Source organism: Euprymna scolopes, chromosome 43 (assembly GCF_053919585.1).
Source record: "Euprymna scolopes isolate OS-2025 chromosome 43, ASM5391958v1, whole genome shotgun sequence".
Classification (NCBI taxonomy): domain Eukaryota; kingdom Metazoa; phylum Mollusca; class Cephalopoda; order Sepiida; family Sepiolidae; genus Euprymna; species Euprymna scolopes.
The window spans coordinates 38,945,129-38,956,537 of record NC_136524.1 but is presented as its reverse complement, the minus strand read 5'-3'; the positions used below and the strand labels follow the sequence as shown (position 1 = coordinate 38,956,537).

General features: G+C 37.4%; 1 protein-coding gene across 8 annotated transcripts in view; it reads right to left on the bottom strand.

The window, feature by feature from the left end:
* Positions 1–11,409, bottom strand: part of LOC145268301 (serine/threonine-protein kinase MRCK alpha-like) — a 350,826-nt gene that overhangs the window by 195,713 nt on the left and 143,704 nt on the right. For all 8 annotated transcript variants that reach the window (XM_080123725.1, XM_080123727.1, XM_080123729.1 and 5 more), the window contains exons 13-15: positions 7,025–7,140; positions 3,344–3,450; positions 462–597 (exon numbers count right to left, since the gene is read on the bottom strand). In XM_080123725.1, coding sequence (XP_079979851.1) covers positions 462–597; positions 3,344–3,450; positions 7,025–7,140 — 359 coding nt within the window. The remainder of the gene's footprint in view (positions 1–461; positions 598–3,343; positions 3,451–7,024; positions 7,141–11,409) is intronic.

Genomic DNA, 11,409 nt, shown 5'->3' with positions numbered 1-11,409 from the left:
AGTGAAGAAGAAGAAGAAGAGAGAGAGCGTGAGAGTGAAGAAGAAGAAGAGAGAGAGCGTGAGAGTGAAGAAGAAGAGAGAGCGAGAGAGAGAAGAAGAGAGAGTGAGAGAGAGAAGAAGAGAGAGAGAGAGAGAGAGAAGAAGAAGAGAGAGAGAGCGAGAGAGTGATGATGAAGAAGAAGAAGAGAGAGAGAGCGAGAGAGTGAAGAAGAAGAAGAAGAAGAGAGCGAGAGTGAAGAAGAAGAGAGCGAGTGAAGAAGAGAGCGAGTGAAGAAGAAGAGAGCGAGAGTGAAGAAGAAGAGAGCGAGAGTGAAGAAGAAGAGAGCGAGAGTGAAGAAGAAGAGAGCGAGAGTGAAGAAGAAGAGAGCGAGAGTGAAGAAGAGAGTTAGAGTGAAAAAGTGAGAGAACGATAGATAGAACATTTAAATTAAGAATTTTATTTTCAAATGAAAATCTCTTACCTCACTTTGCGTTTTTTCTGTTCTGCGTTTTTCCATCTTCATGCTTTCTATTTTTCGTTTTGTATCTTCAATTTCTTCTTCGCGATCACGTACATTCCTTGCAAGTTCTTTCACCTTGGACTGAGTTTTACCAAGTCTTTATAGATAAAATAAAATATATACACGATAGTATACATATTTTTTGTTTTGTTTTAATTTATATTTTATATTATAGAAAATCTGGTCAATCACCTGAAACGGGGATTAAAAACACCATCCCAATTGATGTATTTGCCAAAGGCAGCTTTTAAAAATTGACTTCCAGACTCATCTCTAGCCAGGCGTTTACTTATCCCCCTTTTTCTCAAGTATATATTTAACACGTCTTTCAGAGGTTTCCTTACCTCCACTATTCTAGTGTGCAGCCCTTACAGTTATCACTGCGGTCAGACGATCGACTCCACACCATTTCATGTAAAAAGAGCACTAAAAGATTTCTTACGCACAATACTTTTAATGATATCGTCCAACAGGCACAGGACATCGCTGGCTTCTGGTGGATCCTCTAATCAGTTGGGATGCGACTTGCATCAACACTTTTGTGCAGAATCAGCAGCAAACCGTGCATATGCAGTTGTGTCAGCAAAGAATTGCTAGTAATTAAAATATGCTGGTCTTCTTGACAGATTTGTGTTTCATTGGAGACAAATGGAGCAATAGGTTATATCACATGCAATTTTCTCAAGAGTCTGGGACTGTTAACGATGCACAACACTAGGAACCAACATGGACTGACTTGGCTTTATGAGCGCTGCTTCGTCACCACTATTTGCGTAAACGCCTTGAGCTTTCTCTCGGCCCGCCAAGCCACCAGAACATCTAATGAAATTTCCTGATACTTGCATGTTAGTTTTGAGAAAGGTCATATTATTTGCCGCCTGATTTTTCTTTCTCTTTTTTTTTTTTTTTAGTTAGTTAATCATTATTTAACGTTTGTTATATTCATGAAATGATATTGATATATTATTTCATTATTGGAATCCTTCAAGATGAGCAATTTTTGTATTTATTCATTTGTGGACTGTTATCCTCATTTTCATAGTTGTTGCATGACGTTTCAGCTAACTATTCTTCTGGCATTCTTCAATTAAGTTAACTGCAACGGGATAGTAATGTTGAGTCTCTTTACTGTATTCTCAGTAATTACTGTTTTCCATGGTTGTTGTCTCACCACGTTTTTGGCCAACTAATTCTCTGGCTAGCTTTGGGTAGGATTGAAACCGCTGTCTCCTAACAATGCTTACTTTGAACACTAGAAACTCAACACCTGTATCCATTATGCCACGGGACCCGAAAGCCTGTGCCTAAATCAAAACGCGGATTCCATGAACAAAGCTTCTTTCTTAGAACTGCATGCCTGTGGAACTCTGTTCTGTCTGCCTGCTTCTCACCGGACTACAACTTGGATGTCTTCAAGTACAATGTTAACAAATTCCTAATGAACCGCCCCCTTAAGTAAACACTTCATCAAATCTCCACACTAACGTAATGTACTTGCAATAACCCTTATCCCTTAGTGGCTTCCGGGCCTTGATAAGTGGTGATCACTGTATAAAAATAAAAATAAAATAAAAAAATAGTTGGCCGAAATGTTGCGAAAACCAACTATGAAGTAAATAATTATAAATAAATGATATTGATGTTGAATATTTTCCATTTTGATCAGTAATTCTTATCTTTGCTTTTTATTTGTTAGTGTATATAATTTTAACTGCAATCAAAAGTTTAATTTGTTGAATAAATTTTTGCATTTAAAAATATTTTTTAAAAATTACTACTTCAAGATTAAAACTAGCCAATGATAAGTGTTAGAGGGACATATTCTGATCCAGAAAACATTGCTCCTTTGTCAGAAACATTGCTCATTGAATGTAACAATGAACAAACAAAAGAAAGAAAAGCATGAAAGAAAGTTATGAGGCTGCGTCGAGAGGAAAACCAAGATCGACCTTCTATTCTGCAGATATTTTATTATTTTATTTCTATGGAAATTGCTCAAGATAAGACAGAGAGCCACTTGAAAAGTGTTAAAAATTACAAAAAAAAAAAAACATTTTAAAGTCAAAAACTAGCCAAGGATAAGTGTGATATGGATCGATTTCCATTTCAGAAAACAGCAATTGTTTCTCCTTTGTCAGAAACACTTGTGATTTCCTTCCCATACTGTATTTGTAAAATATATTATCGTTTGTGCGGGGTTTTTTTTTAATATTATCGTCAAGTTAACAACATATTTTTTGTCTATTTTATTATTTTATTTCCATGGAAATTGCTCAAGATAAGGCAGAGAGCTACTTGAAAAGTGTTAAAAATTACAAAAAAAAAAAAAAAAAAACCTTTAAAAGTCAAAAACTAGCCAAGGATAAGTGTGATATGGATCGATTCCATTTCAGAAAACAGCAATTGTTTCTCCTTTGTCAGAAACACTGCTCATTAAATGTAAGAGCAAGGAATGAAAATAAAGAAAGCAAAGGTTATGAGGCTGCGTCGAGAGTAAAACCAAGATCAACCTTCTATTCTGCAGATATTTTATTAACCTGAATTGACCTTGCTTTACGAGTGCCTCTCTATAGCCTCTATTTGTCGAAATGCCTTGAGCCTTCTCTCAGTTCAACAAACTTCCAGGACATCCAATGAAATTTTCTGATACTTGTGTTTCGAGAAAGGTAATTTCATTAATTATTTACTTCCCTATATTTTTTTCTCAATTTTTTTAGTTAACTATTATTTATAGTTGGTTGTTTCCTTCCTGACATGCTATTAACGTGTTTATTATTTCTGTTAAAAAAATGTAAATTAAAAATAATTGTACGAAAAAAAGAAAGAATATATAATTCACTTACACATCCGATGTGTCGGTGTACTGTTCCATGGTGATTTTCTGTTTAGATATCACTTCTTTAAGTTCCCGAGTCTGCAACTTATATTTATTCTGAATATCATAAAATTCCTGAAAAGAAAAAAAAAAAAGTTGCTTATGATTTATAATTGGATATACAAAAAAAAAAAAAAATCATTTTAAATTAAAACACTATTATGCAAATATGTCTTATGTCGAAATTAGTAAAAATTACAAAAATTACAAAAATAATGATACGGTGGAAAAATAATAACAAGAAAATATAAAATTCATTGAATAATGCATTTTTATCTGTTTCTTTTATTGTGGTCAATTCGGTATGACAAACTGATTTATCTCCCTTTTGTTTTCACTTTTGCTATTTCAAATTTGAAAACGGATGATTGAGAATATATGTTTTTTTTTTGTTTTTTTTAATTTAGATAGATTTATATCCTTTCTGGTAATCATCCGATAATGTAATTAACTTTTTTTTTTTTTTTTTTTACTCCCCATCACGCCAAACCAAGGCATATCGCCACTTGGACGTAATGAGTTACTATTTGAACCTCTGAATTTAATGACTTTTAAGAATGGGGTTCTAATCACATGACATGTCCGTAAGTCAGGTAGCAATGAACTGGAACGTTATAACAAGAAAGTGAACGCCCTTCTAAAAAGTCATTAAATTTATTTTTTTTCAAAGTTTTTCTCTTAATATGATACTTAAGTCTGTAATCTATGATAATTGCTGAAAAAAGTTTTTTTAAAAATTGTAAAACATGCATTTTTGGGGAGTAGGCACTCTCATACAGATCCGCCATTATTTTTTATAAAAATAAAACTTAATTCATGAGATTTTTGTAATATATTTTCTTTCTGTCAAGGGTAAAAAGACCAGAACTAGCTATGGGTAAAGAGAATAGAAAAAGATGCAGCTATAGTCAGCCTAACCCACAACTTCTACCTTCAGAGGAAGACAGGGAGTTGAACATTTGAGGGACAATTAGTTCTGGAGGGAGCTACAAGTTAGTTTGGTTGTTGTGCCTCTCCAACCAGGTTGGTTACTTTTGAGGTTCTCAACCAAGAGACTCTGCAATGGGACTTAGGTGGGTTGGTCTGGTTGAGCAAAAATCTGCAAGTTGATAGTCAACCTAGTAAAATGATTACCACTTTTTCAAAATAATAAACATTGTTTATTATTTTGGAATTGGAATTTCTTCTGTTTTAGATAGAGAACTCTTGCAATGTTATCTGAAGAATCTATGATTTTGACCTGGAACAATGTATAAGCAAGATGCATTTTCACAAAAGTTCATTTTAGTATTTTAAATTATTGCATTTTTTTATTTATTTATTTCAATAAAAAATCGCTTAATACCAATCTTATTTGATAACGTTATAAATACAGACACACAATTAGATATGGGATCAGTTTCGCTGAATATTTTACTACTTATGCAGAATAACGACCGTGCTATCATCAGAATCTGTGTAAAATGCTGGAAGTAAAATGTGAATTTTTTTGTTCAGATTTTTTTCCCCCACAAATGTTAGCCAGTTTTTGCAATGAAAAATATATTATTTCTATTATGGTGACGAGTGATGTTTACACTATGGCATGCAAAATCAAAAACTCATTTCTGTGTAAAACAATATTTTGAACCAATCAGGATTTTCTGAAGTTATTTGAAATGGAGTCACATCAACCCCATATATAAGACCAAATTTTTCTTCAATATACTAATTGAGCCAAAGTTCACGGATTGGTGTTGTTTCATTTGTTATCATTGGTTTATTATATAAAAAATAAAACTCAATATGTATCTGGATTTGAACAAAAAAAATAATTTTTTTTTTTTTTTTTTCAATTTAAAAAAACTTATGCTTGCTATTTAATAAATATTTACTAGTGAAACTTGCCTTACAATGACTTTTTTTTTATTATTTGAATTTTAATTTTCTAAAGTTTTGTAAAAATTGTCCAATAATTATTCAATGTATTTTCTTTATAACAACAAAAAGAATATGCTTGGTCAAGATCATAGTGTAGTATCTGTTCTGATGCTACACTTCACCTTTTCTGTCCATGGTCAGTGGAGAAGAAATTTTTTTTATTTCTGTTCCTATCCAGAGTGCCTCTTTTTGGGGAGCTGGATTTTCCCCACATTAAAAACCAACCTTGTGTCTGCCCTCGTGGGGAAGCAAGTAAATAGGAGCAAAAAGAATATTTTTTCAGTTTTGGAATAAATTTTTGATTGAATTATCTTTGTAATAACAGAAATAATATATTTTCATTAAAAAAAATTGGTCAGCATTTGTACAAAAAAAAAAAAAAGAAACAGTCAGGAAACTTTTGTTCAGCACCTACCGTTTTACGTAAACTGCTTGGAAGATTCTTACGGTAGCACGATGCTTATTCTGCACGAGTACTGATATTTCTGTTAACACTATTTGTTGTTGATTATCGATTTCTAATCAGACTTTTAAATCAGAAAAAAAAAACAAAAAAAAACGGTTTGTTTTACAATCCAGAGATTCAAAAAAAGTAGTTAAAAAACAAATATATAACAAATAAATGTTACCAAAGGCAAAATAAGTTACTTTTCTATCTAGTTGGATAAGTTTTTTTGTGTTTTATTTAATGTAAAATGTTTATTCAGTTAAATAAAAACAAGTAGCGTCAACTGTTACACAAGCATAAGAAAAAAATGAATGTGTAGTATCTCTTATAGCTAAAGTATTAACAATGTTAAAAATTTTTAATTATACAAAATACTGTTAGAAACCCACCCAATGTATATCACGATAACATTTATTGGCTGGGTTTCTAACCGTATTTTGTATATTCTTTTACATCATTGTTGAGATTTCAAAAACATGAGCTATCACACAGCCATTTTTTGTGCTTGTGTTATGCTCAACATTACTTGTTTTTCGAACAGTATAAAAACATTTTACATTAAATAAAACACTAAAAACTTATCCAGCTACAAAGAAGAGTAACTTATCTGGTCTTTGGTAACATTTATTTATTATATATTTGTTTACTTGTTAAGATAGTCAACAAATTGATTTTTTTAAACATGTGGTTTTAAACAAAATCAATATCACATATTTAATTGTCATGACAAAAATAGTAATAAATCTGAAAATTATGAAAATTCACTGAGTAAAACAACTGCTTTTGGGTTTTAAGTAAAAAAAAAAGTCTATCACTATAGACAAATATTGCAGGCATTTTTTAATTTTTTTTTTTTACACAGGAATCACCACATTATCAAGGCCAAGAGGCCATTCGAGGATAAGGGTTAAAGAGTGTACAGTAGAAATTGAACAAGTAATCTAAAATATCCGTTCAAGGTTATGTCCCTTATGTATAGATTCTTACTATCTTTATATCATCTTAGAAAAATGCAATTTTACCCAATTTTATGTAAAAATTACTTTTAACTATAAATAACTTTCTACACGAATTTTCATAATTTTTGGATATATTACTATTTTCAACATGACAATTAAGTACATAATATTGTTTTTGCTTAAAATAACATTAAAAGAAAAAAAAGTTGACCTGCCGACTATATTTTAACAAGCACCATTTGTTTTTTTTTACCACTTTCTCAATTCTCTGTAGACTGTAAAACAAATCCGAAAAAAAACATTAAATAGTTTTAGTATTTACCTTTTGCAGTGTGTTTTTTTCTGAATCAATAAGCCGAAGTTTCCGATCAAGTTCAGCTTTACTATCCTGGGACTTCTTCAAATCATTTTCAAGGCTGGTTACATCAGATTGCTTTACTGTAAGGAATTATTTTTTATACATGAAAATATAATTACAAAACTAATAGTTCCTTTTAAATAAACAAAATACACAAATAAACAAATATCAGAGTTATTAACCTTAAGATGCAAGTTGAACCCACTCCCTCATTCCAACGAAGCTTCAGAATAAATATCAATTATCAGGAAATAGCATTGCTGAGCAATCCCACATATCATTAAATCAGATTGCCACTGGGAAGTTTATTTGTATTACATTTAAATTTCTGCAGGTTAGTACAACTAGGGAAGCAGGAAAAAGGAAAGGAATAATAAAGTGTAGCAGTTCAAAGGAAGAAACTCTTTCCAGCATCCAGAGACCTCAACAGTGAAAGGGTGGGATTTTGGTGCAGGTCTGTGTTAGTTGGGGAGATTTATATTGCGAGGGCAAAAATGCTACAAGTTTGTAAAAGCACAATCCATTAAAGTTTTTTTTTTTTTTTTTTTTTTTTTTTACACAGTGATCATCACTTATCAAGGCCCGGAAGCCACTCAGGGATAAGGGTTATTGCAAGTACATTACGTTAGTGTGGAGATTTGATGGAGTGTTTACTTAAGGGGGCGGTTCATTAGGAATTTGTTAACATTAGACTTGAAGACATGCAGGTTAGTACAACTAGGGAAGCAGGAAAAAGGAAAGGAATAATAAAGTGTAGCAGTTCAAAGGAAGAAACTTTTTCCAGCATCCAGAGACTTTAACAGTGAAAGGGTGGGATTTTGGTGCAGGTCTGTGTTAGTTGGGGATATTTATATTGCGAGGGTAAAACGTAATGTACTTGCAATAACCCTTATCCCTGAAGACAAGTACTTGTAAAACACAGACGTAAAATTATAGCAAATGGCAGGGGCTGGAGCTTATCCAATAATAGTGCAGGACTGATCATATTAGTCTCTTTTTTGGATCCTGTCTGAAAGGGACAAGTGGTATATGCACCAGCCAAAATATGGAAACAATACTCCATGCATGGGTGAATGGTGACCTTGTACAGGTACAGGGTGCTCTCAGATGTGAGTAATCTAGCACAATAGAGGAAACCCACCTTCTTTGCAGCAGCGTTTGCAATGTCCTCAATGTGTTCCAATTCATGTTGCCTGTGAATGTTAGGCTGAGGAGTTTGAAGGAAGAGCTTTCAGGTAAGGTGTTCTTAGTTATGGCTATCAGTGGTTGAAAAGGCTTTCTTTTCTTTTCTTTTTTTTTTACACAGTGATCACCACTTATCAAGGCCCGGAAGCCACTCAGGGATAAGGGTTATTGCAAGTACATTACGTTAGTGTGGAGATTTGATGAAGTGTTTACTTAAGGGGGCGGTTCATTAGGAATTTGTTAACGTTGGACTTGAACACATCCAAGTTGTAGTCCGGTGGGAAGCAGGCAGACGGAACAGAGTTCCACAGGCGTGCAGTTCTAAGAAAGAAGCTTTGTTCATGGAATCCGCGTTTTGATTTAGGCACAGATATAGAATGGGGGAAATTTTTCACAGTGGATTCAGCTAGACGGGTATTTTTCGTGAAAGATTGGCGAGGGGGGACCAGAGATTGGAGTTCAGACGAGCACCTGCCATGGAAATAACGATAAAACAAGGATAGGCTCGCAACGTCTCTTCTGTGGGAGAGAGGTTGCAGGGTAGAGAAAAGGGCATCCCCCACTAAGCCACGAAGTCTATTTTGTACTCTGTCAAGGCAGGATAGGCTGTTTTTAGCAGCTCCTGCCCAGATATGGCAACAGTATTCCATCCTTGGACGTACTTGGCTTTTATATAGATAGAGAATTGCATCAGTAGTGAGATATCTTCTGGAGCGGTAGAAGGATCCCACCATCTTTCCAGCGACCTTGGCAACAGACTTGATGTACGTGTACCATTTCATATCAGGAGTAAAGGTCAAACCCAGAAGCTTGTCAAAACACGGGGCCTCACCCAGACGAGAGCCATCCATCACAATTGATGCCAGATGGGGATCAGAGCGTTGATGATGTAAGGATAGGAGTTCGGTTTTGGATGCATTAAAGGTAACCAGCCACATCTTCCCCCACTGAACCACGCGCTCGAGATCAGAGGAGAGAGTGTTAAAGGAAAGAAGCTTAGTCTTAGTAGCATTATATGTTACCTCGTTCCACTACGAACCAGAGGTCATTTTCTAAGGATCCTGTCATTGCCTTAGATATGTGTGCATTGTTACAATTATTGTTACAATTAAGTCGGCTTCTCCAGGTTAAGATAGCATTTAGGGCCACAACCAAAAAATAGTTGAGAAATACCGATTTAAAGGAAATGCATTTTTAAGAGATAAACAAAATGGGATGTGGGGTGGGGGTGAAAGCGGAAATATGTTAAATAGAATGAAAGGAGGTAATGGCAAAAAGTGATAAAAGGGGATAAGATGAAGTAAATTGGCAAAAGTGATAAAGAGGTATAGAGGAGGCAAAGATGTAGGGGGGAGTGGAAAAGATGCAGGTAGACAAAGATGCAAGGGGGGAAAGGAGGCAAATATGCAGGGGAAAAGGGGGCAAATATGCATGGGAAAAGGGGGCAAATATGCACGGGAAAAGGGGGCAAATATGCATGGGGGGAAAAGGGGGCAGAGATGCATGGGGGAAAAGGGGGCAAAGATGCATGGGGGAAAAGGGGGCAAAGATGCATGGGGGAAAAGGGGGCAAAGATGCATGGGGGAAAAGGGGGCAAAGATGCATGGGGGAAAAGGGGGCAAAGATGCATGGGGGAAAAGGGGGCAAAGATGCATGGGGAGGAAGGGGGCAAAGATGCATGGGGAGGAAGGGGGCAAAGATGCATGGGGAGGAAAGGGGGCAAAGATGCATGGGGAGGAAAGGGGGCAAAGATGCATGGGGGGGAAAGGGGGCAAAGATGCATGGGGGGAAAGGGGGCAAAGATGCATGGGGGAAAGGGGGCAAAGATGCATGGGGGAAAGGGGGCAAAGATGCATGTGGGGGAAAGATGCATGGGGGAAGGTGCAGGGGGGGGGAAGACGCATGGGGGGAACAGGGGCAAAGATGCAGGGGGGAAAGGGGGCAAAGATGCATGGGGGGAAAGGGGGCAAATATGCATATGGGGGAAAGGGGGCAAAGATGCATATGGGGGAAAGGGGGCAAAGATGCATATGGGGGAAAGGGGGCAAAGATGCATATGGGGGAAAGGGGGCAAAGATGCATATGGGGGAAAGGGGGCAAAGATGCATATGGGGGAAAGGGGGCAAAGATGCATGGGGGAAAGGGGGCAAAGATGCATGGGGGGAAAAGGGGCAAAGATGCATGGGGGGAAAAGGGGCAAAGATGCATGGGGGGAAAAGGGGCAAAGATGCATGGGGGGAAAAGGGGCAAAGATGCATGGGGGGAAAAGGGGCAAAGATGCATGGGGGGGAAAAGAGGCAAAGATGCATGGGGGGGAAAAGGGGCAAAGATGCATGGGGGGAAAAGGGGCAAAGATGCATGGGGGGAAAAGGGGCAAAGATGCATGGGGGGAAAAGGGGCAAAGATGCATGGGGGGAAAAGGGGCAAAGATACATGGGGGGAAAAGGGGCAAAGATACATGGGGGGAAAAGGGGCAAAGATACATGGGGAGAAAAGGAGCAAAGATACATGGGGAGAAAAGGAGCAAAGATACATGGGGGGAAAAGGGGCAAAGATGCATGGGGGGAAAGGGGGCAAAGATGCATGGGGGGAAAGGGGGCAAAGATGCATGGGGGGAAAGGGGGCAAAGATGCATGGGGGGAAAGGGGGCAAAGATGCATGGGGGGAAAGGGGGCAAAGATGCATGGGGGGGAAAGGGGGCAAAGATGCATGGGGGGAAAGGGGGCAAAGATGCATGGGGGGAAAGGGGGCAAAGATGCATGGGGGGAAGGGGGCAAAGATGCATGGGGGGAAAGGGGGCAAAGATGCATGGGGGGAAAGGGGGCAAAGATGCATGAGGGGAAAAGGGGGCAAAGATGCATGAGGGGAAAAGGGGGCAAAGATGCATGAGGGGAAAAGGGGGCAAAGATGCATGAGGGGAAAAGGGGGCAAAGATGCATGAGGGGAAAAGGGGGCAAAGATGCAGGGGGAAAAGGGGGCAAAGATGCATGGGGAAAAGGGGGCAAAGATGCATGGGGAAAAGGGGGCAAAGATGCATGGGGAAAAGGGGGCAAAGATGCATGGCGAAAAGGGGGCAAAGATGCATGGGGAAAAGGGGGCAAAGATGCATGGGGAAATGGACCAAAGATGCATGGGGGAAAAGGGGGCAAAGATGCATGGGGGAA